The sequence below is a fragment of the Barbus barbus genome (genome assembly GCF_936440315.1).
Source record: "Barbus barbus genome assembly, chromosome: 50".
NCBI lineage: Eukaryota > Metazoa > Chordata > Actinopteri > Cypriniformes > Cyprinidae > Barbus > Barbus barbus.
The window spans coordinates 10,928,561-10,946,073 of record NC_136728.1 but is presented as its reverse complement, the minus strand read 5'-3'; the positions used below and the strand labels follow the sequence as shown (position 1 = coordinate 10,946,073).

Genomic DNA, 17,513 nt, shown 5'->3' with positions numbered 1-17,513 from the left:
TTACAGTAACGTGAGTAGATGTAATTCGTTACCTCCACCACTGACTAGTAGCTATTCATGTTTTTATTGACTACATATCCCATAATCCACCAGACCGGAAGCGTGCGACTATACACATCAGCGTCCTCTACATCTCTGTCCGTTATTTCATTAAACTTTCATTGTTAAAGGAGATTATACATGTGAAAATGGCAGAAACTACAATGTGCCGTTTAAACTAGCATGTCAAGGTAGGTAGAAAACGAAATAAGTAAAGTGGCAAGCCAGATAAGTGCACGGCTAGCAGTGGCTAACAGTAACCATAGACAAATGAGATACCTGAGCATTCACAGACAAACTGTTAAAAAATACTATTTAAAAGCTGGGTCTACGTCCTAACGTATATGTGGTTAAACCTTTCGCATATTTAGCACTGGGCTAATAACATAGAAAGTTGAACTACTGCTCACAAATGTATATTATACTGTGCAACTCACATTGATATACCAATTGACATAAATGATTAATCGCAGCCTAAATTCATGAGGAACTGCTGTGACGATGAGGAGGTTGAACAAAAAGAAAGCCCTGAACTTTGTGAAGGAGTTGGATGCTTTTCCCAAGGTTCCTGAGAGCTATGTGGAGACAACAGCCAGTGGAGGAACCGGTGAGATGAGTTGAGATTTGATAGATGGATAGATAATTCATGTTTTTATATTATATTTTATATTTTACACATATTTCAGTTAAAAGTTTTAGTAACTTTGTTGTGTTTTTGTCATTTTTATTTTCATTTATTTCTTTAAATATAGCCTATATGGTTAAAAAAACAACTCCGTTTTAGATATTTATATATATTTATTTATATATATACATATACATTTTCAAAAATTATTGTCCTTGAATATATATTTTAATTTATTTCAGTCAGTGTTATTTTATGAATATATTTATACACACGCACACACATACACAGTCAAACCCAAATTTATTCAGACACCTTGAACATTTCTCACATTATTACAGTTTTTTGCTATAGTTTAGAAAATGGTAATAAAATATGACAAGAACTCAGAGTATACGGTGTCAGAACAAATTCATCTTGATAATGTCAGATAACTGTGATAGAAAGGTATGTAATGAATTAGGTTGAATAGCTGTCAGCTGTTAAATGTAAGTACACAATTAGATAATACCAAACCATTACCAAGCAATGCAATGGTTCAGTCTGTGGTGTAAAAAGGTTGTATTAGCAATTACAAAAACACTTAAGCAAATCATGGTCAGTGTATGAATAATTTATGGTCCCCAATTTTTTTTTTAAATCAATTTCACTGGTAGTCCACTTTATGAAGATTTTTTTGAGTATGATATGTCATAGTTTACTTTGCTATCCTCACTTACATAAATGAACTATAGTGTCCTGCACCCACTAGTTAAAAAAAAATATCAAAAATTGTATCTGGTGTCTGAATAATATTTGGTTTGACCGTACATATCCTATCTATAGATAATATTTAGCATTTTCCTTTCTGTCTCTTCTCAAATATTACAGCTGTCATACTGAATTAAACAAATTCTAACACAAATGATTTCTCCCTCAGTGTCAGTGTTGGCCTTCACGGCCATGGCACTCTTGGCCTTCTTTGAGTTCTTTGTGTATCGAGACACATGGATGAAGTACGAGTATGAAGTGGATAAGGATTTTACTAGGTGACTCTTTACTGTTATCATAATGTAACAGTACATTGTATTTTGTTATTATATATAACATGATTTGATGTACTAACATTTTGTTTTTATTCTTTCATCTTGTAGCAAACTACGAATTAATATTGATATCACAGTTGCCATGAGGTGCCAATGTAAGTATATCTTACTAGAGTAATATGTAGTATGACTTAAAGCATAAAATAATCTTGTGTATTAATTAATTAATTTATTTTTCAGTTGTTGGAGCAGATGTGCTGGATCTAGCCGAGACGATGGTGGCATCTGACGGCCTGCAGTATGAACCTGTGAGTAACTGAATGTTACTTATTTGCTAATATGTTGCTAAAGTGGTGTCGTAACATTTTATAACTCTTTGGCAGGTTGTTTTTGAACTTTCTCCTCAGCAGAGGCTCTGGCACAGGTAAATTACATTTCCTTTGTTTATAGCGGTTACGTTTTCACCTGTGACATTGGGACACAATTTTAATGTGATTTTATATATATATATATATATATATACATGCATCACGGTTTTGTGCCCCTCAGGACACTTTTGCTCATTCAGAACCGTCTGCGTGAGGAACATTCACTCCAGGATGTTTTGTTTAAGAACGTCATGAAAGGTGCCCCCACTGCTCTCCCACCAAGGTCAGAACACATGACACCTGTACGGGAATGTATTACGCCACATGTCCAACACGAATCGCACAAATACAGCGCAGTCATTTCTAATGGAGTATGTCGTCTTCCATTCAATCTGTAGGGAAGATGATCCCAGTCAGCCTCTAAACGCCTGCCGGATACACGGATACCTTTATGTCAATAAAGTAGCAGGAAATTTCCACATCACTGTTGGCAAGTATGTCTCCTTTCATCTTGTTTTTGCATCCACTCTATTAAAAGTTGCTATTAAGTACTGCAAACCTACTTTAGAGTTCAAATATGTGTCAGTTGGGAAGTCTGTTTGATTTCCGATCGTCTTTATATTTTCTCTGAATTTTCTTATTTCATGTTCATTTCAGGGCCATCCCACACCCTCGAGGCCATGCTCATCTAGCAGCCCTGGTCAGCCATGAGAGTAAGCTGAAGAGCTTCTTCAGACCTAATTAAGCAATGTTCTAGAATAATGTGTTTTGAATCTATAGCTATTATCTGAATGGCTCATTCTATGCAAAACACATCTAGGGCTTTTTAATCCAGACCAGAAGGCAACATCTGTTCCACTAAAAGAGCAAATGGTGCCTTAAATTTTATGTCCAACAGGTCAGTTTGGTAATAAGGAATGTTTTGTTTCAGCATACAACTTCTCCCATCGGATAGACCATCTGTCTTTTGGAGAGGAAATACCTGGCATATTAAATCCACTGGATGGCACGGAAAAAGTGTCCGCGGATCGTAAGTAATCTAAACATTTGTCAATATTTAAGGAAATAAGTGTGTGTGTGTTTTTCTAATTCAAATAAAATTCACACACACACACACGTTGGTTTTTGTGGTTTATGGGGACTCTCCATAGGCGTAAAGGTTTTTATACTGAACAAATTGTGTGTTATTGCCCTACACCAACTCTACACCTAAACTTAGCCCTCACAGGAGACTTTGTGCATTTTTAGATTTTCAAAAAAACACCATTTAGTATGTTTTTTTTTAAAGCCTTTTGAATTACGGGGACATAGGCAGTGTCCTCATTAACCACCTTCATATTGTAATACCTCTGTCATACCCATGTCATTATACAAATTTGTGTCCTCATAAACCACATAAACATGCGCACACACACACACACACACAATAATACACAAATATCCAGAAGTTTGAGACCATTCTTGTATTTCTCTAATTGTTATCTTCAATAATCAATCATAGACCAGCAATAAAACATAATAATGGCAATATATAAATGTCAAAGTCAGACATGCCCCTTTGCCAGCTGTGATGCCTGGTTACTGGTTTAAACTTGGCCCAGGTTTTTCAAAGATTTTTGGGTCAGCACACCTCAATACTGTAGCTTCAACATTTGGTTGCCAATTCAAAGTCAATGTTTGAATAAACTGACAGCTCGGATGCCCAGATTATGCAGAGATGTAATAGTTGCTAATGGTGGATATTTTGATGAATCGAACATTTAAGTTTTTTCTATGTATAAACTTTTTATGTAATAAAATATGCTTTCGTAGTTTGTGTTGTCCCTTATCAGTGCAAAATTATTACAAATTAAAAAGGATTCATGCCAATATTGTCCAAAACCCCACTTTTCTAGGGCGTTTCCAAACTTTTGGAGGGCAGTATATATATATATATATATATATATATATATATATATATATATATATCAAAAATTATGATAATTATACAGTTAGATCTTAAGTCTGAAAGTATCTTTCTAATATTATTAGATTATCAGCTAACATTTTCATTCATGCTGGTAATACAATTTAAATACAAATATATAAATAATACACAAATTATAATATTTAAATAAAAATTAAGTTGTATTATTTTTGTAAATTATTGGTCTTAGACCATTTTGGCATTTTTCTAATTTGGTATAATTTGTCCCTCTTATAAATTATATTACATCAGCATAAAAAAAAAAAAATTCTGATAAACCTGGGAATTTTTATCTTTTTTCTTCCCCTTTTTGCTAGATAATCAAATGTTCCAGTACTTCATTACCATTGTGCCCACAAAACTGCAGACGTACAAGGTGTCAGCGGACACACACCAGTATTCAGTCACTGAGCGGGTACAGACAGCTTTAAAAATATATTCAAAACCATCTGTTGTTTAAATGAGTTATATTTAATATTATATTTACACAATTTGCTGCATTTTATATGCAGTTATATTTTAAAAAGTTATCTTTAAGTACATTGTGTATGCCTGACTGCCCAAGGATGATCACTGATGCCATGTTTGGATTCTCTTTGCTTTAGGAGCGAGTGATAAACCACGCAGCGGGGAGTCATGGGGTTTCTGGGATCTTTATGAAGTATGACATCAGCTCGTTGATGGTGAAGGTGACTGAGCAGCACATGCCCTTGTGGCAGTTCCTCGTGCGGCTCTGTGGCATCATAGGAGGCATTTTCTCAACAACTGGTGAATGGAGAGAATATTTGCTAACAAAAAAATCAAAAATCAAATTTGAAATGATTGATTGTGCTTTGTTTCTGCAGGCATGTTGCACAGTCTGGTTGGCTTCTGCGTAGACGTGATCTGCTGTCGTTTTAAACTGGGGGTTTATAAGCCGAAGAGTGTAAGTAGTAGTAGTCGCTTTTTGAATTGTTTTGGAGTTGAGCACTGATACCGTTGTTGTCTCTTGTCTTTAGATGAGTGTTTTTGATGGCCATGTGAACAGCCTGACACCTCTTCTTTCTGAGAATGCTGAACACTAGCTGGGCTTTCCTTTTTACAACAATTAAAGCTCATTTCAATCTGAATCACAACTGTAAGTTTCAGGATTCTGTTAATACATGACATTGAGGTTGGTTGTCATTTGTGGTACTGTAAAGATCCGTAAGCACTGACACAATAACTTTTACACAAGCAGAAATTCATAAATGAGTAGATTGTATCTCCCCAGAAGATCTTGTTTGGTGCAAAAATGCTTTTGGCGATTTTTAAATTTTTTAATTATCAGTCTTTATAGAAAAAGATTCTCAAATAAAAGCTTAAGTCACTTATTATTATTGTACTCAAAGACATTTATTTATACATTATTTTTCTAAAAGCAGGTATTTAATTATAGCTTGACTGTCTTTGATTGGATGAATACTCACTTTTAAAAACTTTCAGACAATTTAGTTTTAGTTAAAGTGACTTTAATACAACCTTAAAAGATGTGGTAGCATCAGGACCCTTTCAGACATGACCCATCACGTCAGTATTAGGATCTGTCAAAGTCTCCACCTCATGATGAACTGATTGGTATATTATTGATGAATAAAACCTGAGGGTCCATTAATGCAGTCAAGATTGAATTTGGTTGAATGGCTGAATTATAAGGGAAGTAATGTGAAATCATTTGTTTAAAGCATATTGAACATTAATTATTTTGCATGATTATGGATCACACTGTTAATGCATATTTTCTTGTGCCAAAATCTTTTCTGGTTCTAAAATAAGGTAAATAAGGTCCCTGTAATGGTTAAATTGGAAGAACGTTTAAGTCGAGACAAATTTCCAACGTATCCTGTTGTATTTTCCTTAATTTATGATTTTTAACATGAAGCTCTCCAGGTTCGGGATGTTTTATTTGCCTATTATTTAGTGTCTCTTGAGAGTACAAATAAAGAGAGTTTTGTATGCACCTGCACACCTGTGGCTGTTTTTAGGCATCGCCGTGTGTCTGTTCCTGTCTCCCGAGCAGCAAAATAAAATCTTGACTACATATTTGACAGTTTGTAATCACTGTAAACTCTTACATTAGATGCATCTTGAAGTACCAATCAATTTTTTAATTGAAATGGATAAATATGCAATCTATTCTTATGTCACTGAACATTCTCATTTGTTCTTTGTTGATGCCTTCTTACTCAAAGGACTCAAGAAAGTGCAAGTGTGCAAATGACAATTACTAGAGCAGCTGGTTTAGAAAAAAAATCAGAAATCATCTTTGTACAGGCATCAACCTGACCAAAAAAGGCTATACAAATCACAACTAGATTTTCATTCCCAGAAGAGAAGCAGTGCTTGCGATATAAAAAAATCTTAAGAGAAAAAAAAAAGAAGAAAAAAATCTTAAGAGTGGCCCACTTTTTTGGTCGTTTTTGAAGATTGAAAGCTGCAGATCCCTGGCATTCACTGTAACTGCATGGAAAAGAGCAGCCAGGTCATTCTTCAAAACATCTCCTTTTGTGCTCCACAGAAGAAACTAAAGAACAGGAAGGTGACACGAGGATGACTAAATGATGAGGTATCTCTGTAAATATTTGGTAAAATAATGTTAGCGAGAACTGTAAAAACATTGTGACTTAAGGTTTTAAATTATGTGAAAAAAATCTCTCGAACAAGCTCAAGAGCCTCATCATCCACATCAGGCTTCTCAGAAGCTCCTGAACCATCAGAAGGTGATTTCAGATGGCAGTCTGCTTTTGTGCTGGTACTTTCTCCCACGCAGTTTCCATACGGCACAGTCTCTTGCTCTGCAATGTCTGAAACACATGTCCTGTCCTGCACATCTGAGTCTGACAGGTCTTCATCTGTCTCCGGAATGACCCTGGCCTCCTCTGGGGCTTGTGCCTACGATTCATGAGAGAAATATCAATAAGTCTGTATCTTGTGGCATAAATAACAGTTTAAAAAGACAAGTGATTTATGATAATGGAAATCTATTTACTTCATCGTCCTTCAAAAGGCTGCGCGCGGTTTCCACGAGCTCCCTCTCATTCATCCAATTCGTGACGACACTGAGAACAACACTGAGTATAAACTTGTTTTTTTTCATAAAAACAACCAATACTTTTAACGTTATTAATAAACGCTAGCTCTTAACACGGTCTCTACGTTACCTTTCGAGTCGCTTCTTCGCTATCCTTTTCGCAGTTTCACCACGCGTTTTCTTCTTCACAGCTTCACTGTCTTTACTGCTTTGAACTTCAGATTTCACCATCCAGGCAGGAAGGTTTCTATGCTTTTCAGACATTATTATGTAGTTTAGGGTTTGTGTGATTCCGAATATTCCATAAAGAATATTCTTTTTAGCCTCTTCATCGAATGTTTTTCACATATTCAATGTAATATAATGCGCCACCTTGTGGTCTGGAGAACAACACGAAGAGGAGACCGGGGCTAGTTGTCACATTTCAGTCCAGCACGTACTCTAAAGTCTCAGCTTCAAATAAAAGAAATAAGACTAAAAAATTAAACAACTGTATACTTTTTGTGTGACAACTTGCCACAACGTGACATGAAATTATCTATCTGTCCGTCCGTCTATCTATCGTCTGTCTGTCTGTCTGTCTGTCTATCTATCTATCTATCTATCTATCTATCTGTCTGTCTGTCTGTCTGTCTGTCTGTCTGTCTGTCTGTCTATCTATCTATCTATCTATCTATCTATCGTCTGTCTGTCTGTCTGTCTGTCTATCTATCTACCATCTATCTATCATCTGTCTGTCTGTCTATCTATCTATCGTCTGTCTGTCTGTCTGTCTATCTATCGTCTGTCTGTCTGTCTATCTATCTATCTATCTATCGTCTGTCTGTCTGTCTATCTATCTATCGTCTGTCTGTCTATCTATCATCTGTCTGTCTGTCTGTCTGTCTGTCTGTCTATCTATCTATCTATCTATCTATCTATCTATCTATCTATCTATCGTCTGTCTGTCTGTCTGTCTGTCTGTCTGTCTATCTATCTATCTATCTATCTATCTATCGTCTGTCTGTCTGTCTATCTATCTACCATCTATCTATCATCTGTCTGTCTGTCTATCTATCTATCATCTGTCTGTCTGTCTATCTATCGTCTGTCTGTCTGTCTATCTATCTATCTATCGTCTGTCTGTCTGTCTATCTATCTATCTATCTATCGTCTGTCTGTCTATCTATCATCTGTCTGTCTGTCTGTCTGTCTGTCTGTCTATCTATCTATCTATCTATCTATCTATCTATCTATCTATCGTCTGTCTGTCTGTCTGTCTGTCTGTCTGTCTGTCTGTCTGTCTGTCTATCTATCTATCTGTCTGTCTGTCTGTCTGTCTGTCTGTCTGTCTGTCTGTCTGTCTGTCTATCATCTGTCTATCTATCTATCTATCTATCTATCTATCTATCTATCTATCTATCTATCTATCTATCTATCTATTGTCTGTCTGTCTATCTATCTATCATCTGTCTGTCTATCTATCATCTGTCTATCTATCTATCGTCTGTCTGTCTGTCTGTCTGTCTATCTATCTATCTATCTATCGCCTATCTGTCTGTCTATCTATCGTCTATCTGTCTGTCTGTCTGTCTATCTATCATCTGTCTATCTATCTATCTATCGTCTGTCTGTCTGTCTATCTATCTATTGTCTATCTATCTATCTATCATCTGTCTATCTATCTATCTATCTATCGTCTGTCTGTCTGTCTATCTATCTATTGTCTATCTATCTATCTATTGTCTGTCTGTCTATCTATCATCTGTCTGTCTGTCTGTCTATCTATCATCTGTCTGTCTGTCTGTCTGTCTATCTATCATCTGTCTGTCTGTCTGTCTGTCTGTCTATCATCTGTCTGTCTGTCTGTCTGTCTATCTATCATCATCCATGAACCATACATGAGTAAATGAGAGCTATAAAATGAACTTTAGACCTTGTCAAGAGTTTATTTAACAGTATATCAGAATATCATACAGGTAAACAAGATTTTAGCAAAATTTATTATATCCATATTGTTGCATTTCATAAAAATATTTGATCACTTAGTCTTTGAAACTATCAATAATACATTAAACCATATTTATAGGAGTACAGCTGTACAAGGTGAATACACATCTAACACTAGACAGTAATATTGATCTGAATGGGCCCCAGCATGTGCCATCTTTAACAGATTCAATATTTTCCTCAATATAAAATGTTTTTTTTCTTCTTTGTCTTATTTTCACAGCAGGCAGGATACAGCTTCAAACAGTAAAAGCTATGAGCTGTGCAATAAATGCATCCACATTTTCCTTCACCGTTTCTCGCTGTCTGTCTCTCCATGTAAACAGCAGTTTAATCTAGCACACTGCACCCAATGATGGCAATCAATGGAGACTACAAATATTATGTGCTAGCTACAAAACCATCAGGGAGATATGAACAGGGAGCGTTTTATTGTGGCACACATTACTAATATACACTCTCTTGTTTCAACTGCAGAAATTCCTAAACATCCTTAAAATAAGATAAATGTATTTGATAATATGCTGTATATCGAATTGGGTTTATTCTTACACCATCAGCAAACTGTTTTTTTTTTCTTATTTAAAGCCTAATTATGGTTTAAGCTTAAAACAAGAAAAAGAAAATGATTAAAGATACACGGTCAAAAAAGTCTTCAGTTTCTTTCTTTAGGATTTCTCCGCCTCATTAAAAATTTCCATTAAATTGGATTTAAGAATCTCAAAATGGTGTACTTATTTTGAATTAGGAATGATTGTGAAAAAGCAAATGTATTTAAAAGTAATAACTATAATAATAAGTGTAAATAATTATAAAAAATAAACGTTAATTTTAATATTTAATTAAAATATTTCAGTTTAACTAAGTTTTAAACAATACATTTTGGTAATTAATAAGCCAACTACATTTATTCAAACGTAAAATATGAAATGTTTGGTGTATTGTCAAATCTATTTAATTGATTTTCCAAAAAAATTTACCTTGTTTTAAGAATGTTTAATTTTTACAGGAAAACAAGACTATATATATATATATATATATATATATATATATATATATATATATATATATATATACTATGTTTTGCAGTGTTAAGAAGAAGGAATGTGATAAGCTTGTATTGATATGCAACTTTTTCAATGCAGCTCCCGACACAGTTTCAGGAAATTCTGTGGTTCACAAAACCGCTCTGGAATTACATTCCACATACTTCAAGAACAATTGAATTGGCACAGTTATCAGCCTGTGATCAGAATGACAGGTGCAGAGCAGCATATGACAATTTCACAATTAAATGAATACAAAAAGAGGCAAAACACTGCATGGCATCAAACCCTCCCACCACACTGTGAGATTCAATCACTGTAAATGTTTCTGTTGATCACTATCACCGTATGAAACTCATTAACACTGTCTCTTCCATCTAATGAAAAGGTCAGAATGACAGAGGTTCGGATAAAACATTGTTTGCCGTAAAACAAACACAAAATCTTGATAAATTTTCTCCTACCGCTGTCCACATGTGCCAGATCAGAAGTTTTGATCTTTATACAGTTTTTACTAACGAAACATTTTCACAACATCAGAAAAAAATTGGCAATGTTTATCACCGTTGAATCAAAGGTGAAAACAAAAGCTCAGCTCTTAAGATATTTCAATTTTTTATGTAAAATGCATATTTCATACTGCTCTTTGTCCTGCCAGTAAGGCACGCTGCCCCATACAACTGGGTCCCACCCATTCATGCTAGAGAGACCCTGCTCATGCCCCCATCATTTAAAAACATAATTTTTCCTTGTCTTTGCTCCCAGCTGAACCTTAACCGTGTCTTAACCAAGCGTGACACGATGAAATAAGCAAAGTGACCAGGATATAAAGTTCTGACTGATACTGATACGCCAATAATTGTTTTCATGTTATGGGCAATAACCGATAAATGGTCAATATTAAAATTCCATACCATTTTTTATAGATAAATATGAATAAAACACACACACACACACACACACACAAAAAAATTAAATGTTACAAGTGAATTTGGCCAGCAGAACATTATAATGTACAGTATGAAAAATTAATATTCATTGTGAGACTTGCTAAAGATTACATTTAACAGTGTTATTATAACAGTGTTATTAAATTTGAATTTTTAGAAGACTGCAAATGTAATCTAAATATAAAAACTGAGGAAATAAGGATTTTAAATATCACAATTAAAACGCAAACTTACATAACAAATATTGACCAACAGCAATATCGGCCGATATCTGATATACCAAAATATTATGCATCTTGTAACTATATAATGCATAGTTATTGTAATGGTCCAAATCTAAAATGTATCTGTATATAGCCCCACCCATAGCAGTAGTATTGGTCAATTTTTTTTAATTATCTGTATATAGCCCTGCCCATAGTAGTAATATTGGTCCAAATCTCAAATTTATCTGTAAGTAGCCCCACCCATATTTATAGTATTTGTCCAAATCTCAAATTTATCTGTATGTAGCAGCGCCCATATTTGTAGTATAGGTCCAACTCCTAAATTTATCTGTATGTAGCCCCGCCCATATTTATAATATTGGTCCAAATTCCAAATGTATCTGTATGTAGCCCCACCCACCATTGTCTTATTGGTACAAAACACACGTTGCTGTGTATTACATATCAAATAAGTTGAGTGGATGTGATTTTGTTGCATCATGCAGCGTTTTCATGTTCAGAGCTAACAGGCAAATTTGTCATGTCACACTTGGTTAGGACACGGTGAAAGACTACATGTCTCCTGGTCTCAGACCAAACTGTCCTGAAAAACCACCTTTTTTAAAATTAGCACCGCTAATTAGCTTTCTTGAACTACGGAGCCATCAGAGACATGGGAATGAAGCTTGTGAGGTGTAAGACGGCACCCCAAATCCACAGTGGTGGTGCACAGTACAGGGCCACTGATGCACTGAGGCTTCGAAAAACATCCGCGGTCCTTCTTCGGTTCAGTTTGCGATGTAACCGAACGTTTGGCTGGGTGTGGAATTCATCGACTAAACCATACTAATGTAACATATCATCTTGTGATCTAAAGGGATACGTCCATGCGGCAGATTTGGTGATTGATATGCATTAACCTCCCATAATTCAGGCCGAATGGGTCGGCGTGATACCCTTGTATCTCCATCATGGCGGTCTCCCTTTATATTGACTGTCCGTGTTTCACAATGTCTATGGTGACTTTTTCCCATCAGACATACAACGAAACGCAATACTGAAACGTTGAAGTTCTCAACTCAGAAGTTTGTGTGTTTCTTCAGAAATCTCTTTTCATGCTACACATATATTTGCGATATTTGACCCCCGGTATCACTAGGAGTTTGGTATGAACATCTTGAAATTATACAAAAAATAAACAACCTCTACATGATAAACAAATAAAGAGAGCTCGGGTCCACCGGACGGAAGAACGAGGCGTTGAAAGTTCGGCTCGTTCCCCTGCGAGAAATTTCCGCTCCGGATCCAGAATTAAACAGCGAGAGGGCGAGCCACGCGTCTTTGGCTGCCGTTCATCTGGATCGTCCGGAAAAAAGAAAAACAAACTTGGATCAGAGACTATATGAATAGCAAGTTGGATGCGACAATCCATTTGAGGTTGATATGTCTCCATCTGTTCTTAATAATTTCGACTTTTATGATCCATCTCCTCCGTTTTTTAGGCTGCTCAAAGCACAGCTCTTATAGGTGGACCTGCCACCCTTCGTTCTGTGGGCGAAGTCCCACAAAACTAACCACCAGGGGCGCTGTGATTGGTCCAGACTGTGACAGAATGCCACTGAAAGTCCAGGGTTTGAGGCTGGATGAGATGACGGGTGACGGCGAAGGGCGAGTGTCACGCTAGGGGGGTGAGACTACTTCCGACAAGGCAGGGGCGGCTGGAGAGACAGCACTCCGGGAGGCGGCACTGTCTACCAGGAAACACAAAGAACCTGTGAATCACCCGACTACACAACAAGGTTTCTGCCAGTGGACACAACACAATCATACAGTGTTGGGGAGCAATTAACTTTTTAGTAGCATTTTCAGTTATTTTAGGGTAAAAGGTAACATTATTCTGCTCTTCCTCATCTGTTATTTCAGGAAGTCTAATTCATTTTAGTGAATTGGTTTATGTAAATTAACTATGAGTCACTATTTTACAAAGCAATGAATACAGTATTTTACGTATGTGTATCTATCAATGTAATCTAAACATTTAGAAACATGAATATATACTTGGTCTAAATATATAGACACAAACCTATAAACACAAATCTTAATGTATAAATGTAAAAATATAAATTGAAAATTTTTAAATATAAATATAATATATGAAGGGCCAAACAGGAAAAAAATAATTATATGAAATCTGTATGTGAACTACTTAAAAATTATTATAAATTAAATTATTTATAAATTAAATAAGTCACTTTGTGACACTTTCGATAGTAATGAAGACAGTATTTCACAAATTACTTATTACATTACACAAATAGTTTTTTACTTATTAGTAGGGCTGTCAACGTTAACGCATGCGATTAATCTAAAAATTTTAACGCGTTAATATTTTTTAACGCAAATTAATCGTTTGATAAGGTTTGACCTCAACTTCTTGCCGTCATCGCAGCGCGGAAGGTAATCATTGCCTGCATGCACACTTTCCATCCTAAATTCTATGTGATATTAGTAATTTTCAATACTATTTAGTGCAGACAGGGTGTATAGTATGCACACTGGGACGCAGGGATTGTGTGATTATGAGGCGCCGGGCTAGACAAAAGTAAAGCGAACGCGGAGAGAGAGAGAGAGAGAGAGAGAGAGAGAGAGAGAGACAGTGCGTGAGAGATATGTTTACTCATATGTGATAAGGGTACAGCGAACCAGTGTTGCCAGGGTTGCGGTTTCCCCGCACAATTGGGCTGTTTTGAAAATACAGTCGCGGGAAAAATTACAGAGCCGTGGGTTGCGTTTTTTTGGGCTACTTTTATAATGTACCGCGGCCGCACAAATTATACACATGTGATCGCAAAAGGAAGTTATTACAAACACTCGATGGTGGTTTAAAGTGAGTTCTGAGTAAAAGTGTACTATTAATCTCATAAATTGTTTTATGTAGCATGATATTAATGTTAGCTCTAATGCATCTGCAGAACAGGTCCAATTCTTCTTCATAATGCATTTTATCATAATACTTCATGTAAGGTTGCAAGAAAATGTTTTGTTGTATTTATTTAGAAATACTTTTGATAATAGTTGGGTAAATGTGTACTGGGACTGAAGCGATGTGGCTTGGTAAACGCTTTATTGACAGTATAAAGGCTGATAATGGCTGAATTAAAACAAAAGAATAATAGGGATTATGTCTCATACCTGGCGGACATGTGAAAGGTTCTGTTTCCTTAAACTAGTTTGTCATGCATTCCTTTATTTTAACACATTTACAGGTAAATCCTAGTAATTTAAATTTGCGATTAATAGTGATTAATCACAGTCCAGGACTGTGATTAACGCGATTACATTTTTTAATCAATTGACAGCACTACTTATTACATTGTATGAATGTACATTGTATATATATATATATGTATTATACAATAATACATGTATTATGTATTATACAAATTATATAACATATATAATTGATATTACGTAAAAAATATACTTGATATAATAAAATATATTTAAATAATAAACATATATGTATTTTGAGGGCCAAACAGGGAATAATTATATGAAGTAATTAAAATAATCATTTGACGATATATTTATAGATCCTAAATATAAAAGTGGAATTGTAAATCTGTAAATGTATATGTGAAAATAATTATATATACAATTATATGTATATCTATAAATATAAATCTGAACATTTCTACTTAAAGTCTCTCTCTATAGAGATATACAAAAAAATAATTAAAAGAAATCTGAATATATTTATAAAATGATTCAGTGCTTCTAGTTGTATTAACTGTAATTAATGTAAATTTATCTGTTTAAGTTGAATGCCCGCACCCGAATTGACCCTTTGCTAATTTCCTCCCCCGTATTTTTTATCATATTTTTGGATAATTTCCATAAAATTGCATTTAATACTCAACACACAGAGCCTCCAGACAATTTTACTAGAAAACATCACAAACTTATGGCAACAATTGCTGAAGTATGATTGGTAATTTACAATTTTAAGGCGGGGCTTAGTGAAGCATCGATTGAGATCCTGCATTGCTTTCGTCAGATAAATACTCTGGTCATTTCTAGTCATTTATTAAGAAAATTCAATGTAGTTAGCTACAGTTTGTTAGTAACAGGTAGCTTGATATTTGTTTTAACCACGTTACTGCTTCCATCAGCCTTAATGTGGCTTCCCAACACTGTCATGAGCACATGCACACAGTGACACAAAACTACACACAAACACACTGTGCAACCAAACACATTTAAAAGATACAGAGACATGCGACGTATGCTAGTGTACCAATGCAAACCAAAACAAAAGCAGAGAGAAAATCTATAGACATAAAAGAAATAAGCAGAGAGGCGTGAAGGATGCCACGAACCGTGTCTTTAGAGTGTCCCATTATGAAGAAATAGGGTGAGGCTAGAGTGTCGCTTTTCATGCACATGGTAAGGTTGGTAGGTACCATTCCTACAGGACAGGAAGTAAAAGACTGAACTATAGCATTGCAGATTAGAGTTAGACAAAACAGAGCAGTTGATAGAGGAGAGGAGTTAAGAGAACGCTAGTTGCAGGCTACTAGACGTTTTGTCACTAAATGAGAGTTCACTAAAGGTTTAATTGATATAGTGAGTCATCAAAGGCTTTTAAGCTTTTAACAGAAAGCTTTCAGCACAAACAAACCGTCAAGACCACCGTATCCCGTTTGAGCTATTGTTCCCCGGTGCACTCCAATAAGCACATTTATGAGCATTCGCTCCATTACTTCAACCCAAATCAGCAGGTTTTTAGTTATAAAACACAATTATCAATTCTATGTTCATCTGAAAAGTTGCTAATGGCTGCAAAACCTACATTTCTTTTAAACTGAACAATTTTTAGAAAACTGAAACTTTTTTGGCTTTGTGTGTTGCGGTACCCACCATATTCTGGTACCTGTCCCGTGCCCCTTTTCAACAGCAGACGTACTCGACGACCGCCAGCCTTGATGAGCTCGATGGCACGAGTGTGACTCATGTCTCTCGTACTTTCACCATTAATTTCAATAATCTGATCTCCAACCTGTGAACATGAGGAATTAGGGGAATATTTTACATCAGGATGTTGTATCACCTTGAAGGCTTTATATTTTATGATAATTGACCAATTAGATTCAAGTATTAAATACAAAGACACAACTTATCAAAAGTTTGCTCACCATGGCTGCATTTGATCAAAAATACAGAAATATTGTGAAATATTATTAGAATTCTAAGTAACTGTTTTCTACTGTAATATGTTTTAAAATGTAATTTATTCCTGTGATGCAAAGCTGAATTTTCATCATTACTGCAGTCTTCAGTGTCACGTGATCCTTCAGAAATTCCAATATGCTTAATTTTGAAAACAGCTACTTAATATTTCAGCATTCTTTAATGAAAAAAAAAATGAAAATCAAAAGAACAGCATTTATTTGAAATAGATTTGTAACATTTTGTCTCTGTTTTGTTGTTTAACATGAATGACAGACAGCAGAAATATTAGACTGCTGTAACTTTAAGAGCTGCCCGGTTCCAATATACTGTTACATATTTTCTTTCTCCGCTGTTTGCTTTCACTTAAGACCTAAATTAAGAGGATACTTGCAGAGACCGTTCAAGGCATATAATGCAGGAAAAATAACTCCCGCACTCTTTGAGCACTGTCTTCACGTACACGCCTTTGACAACACTCAGAAACAGTCTCTCAGACAGCGTGCGGATATAGGAAAATGAGTTCTCTTTTGCTGCTGATTGCATTTCAGCTGCTTAAGATCACTTGTTTTTAAACCGCAATGCTTAAAGGGGTCATATGATGTTGCTAAAAAGAACATTATATTGTGTATTTGGTGTAATGCAATGTGTTTATGCAGTTTAAGGTTCAAAAAACACATTATTTTCCACATACTGTACATTCTTGTTGCTCCTTTCTGCTCCGCCTTTCTGAAACGAGTCGATTTTTACAAAGCTCATCGTTCTGAGAAGCGAGGTGTGCTCTGATTGGCCAGCTATCCAGTGCGTTGTGATTGGCCGAATACCTCAAGCGTGTGACGGAAATGTTACGCCCCTCACCATATTGTGATGGCATGTCCCGGCGCGACGACACAAAAACAATAAAACCCATTATAAATTAGGCATTTGTTGCATCCAGGGGGAACATAATTACTAATTATAATGACTTATACTGTCTTTTTACGCATCACGTTGCATCGCATACGTAAACATTGCCATGTCT

The 17,513-nt window shown here is 35.5% G+C and overlaps 3 protein-coding genes across 3 annotated transcripts in view; 1 reads left to right on the top strand and 2 right to left on the bottom strand.

Moving 5' to 3' along the window:
* Positions 1 to 81: 81 nt before the first annotated feature.
* Positions 82 to 6,007, top strand: ergic2 (ERGIC and golgi 2). Its single transcript, XM_079414518.1, has 14 exons — positions 82 to 230; positions 513 to 646; positions 1,584 to 1,692; positions 1,798 to 1,844; positions 1,930 to 1,997; positions 2,073 to 2,113; positions 2,239 to 2,340; positions 2,456 to 2,551; positions 2,715 to 2,770; positions 2,989 to 3,087; positions 4,341 to 4,438; positions 4,629 to 4,791; positions 4,869 to 4,948; positions 5,022 to 6,007. Exons 2-14 carry the CDS (start codon positions 541 to 543, stop codon positions 5,085 to 5,087), a joined length of 1,131 nt encoding a protein of 376 aa, XP_079270644.1. The 5' UTR covers positions 82 to 230; positions 513 to 540; the 3' UTR covers positions 5,088 to 6,007.
* Positions 5,324 to 7,439, bottom strand: LOC306868395 (uncharacterized protein). Its single transcript, XM_079414520.1, has 3 exons — positions 7,203 to 7,439; positions 7,031 to 7,100; positions 5,324 to 6,933 (listed from the first exon to the last, which is right to left on the bottom strand). The coding sequence occupies exons 1-3, from the start codon at positions 7,334 to 7,336 to the stop codon at positions 6,679 to 6,681; spliced, it is 459 nt and encodes a 152-aa protein (XP_079270646.1). The 5' UTR covers positions 7,337 to 7,439; the 3' UTR covers positions 5,324 to 6,678.
* A 5,322-nt stretch (positions 7,440 to 12,761) lies between these two features.
* Positions 12,762 to 17,513, bottom strand: part of LOC306868033 (membrane-associated guanylate kinase, WW and PDZ domain-containing protein 2-like) — a gene marked incomplete at its 5' end in the record, with an annotated part of 105,228 nt that continues 100,476 nt past the window's right edge. Inside the window, 3 exons of the mRNA XM_079414014.1 lie at positions 12,762 to 13,014; positions 15,643 to 15,731; positions 16,184 to 16,322. Of these exons, the coding sequence (XP_079270140.1) occupies positions 12,958 to 13,014; positions 15,643 to 15,731; positions 16,184 to 16,322 (285 nt within the window). The 3' untranslated portion in view covers positions 12,762 to 12,957. The remainder of the gene's footprint in view (positions 13,015 to 15,642; positions 15,732 to 16,183; positions 16,323 to 17,513) is intronic.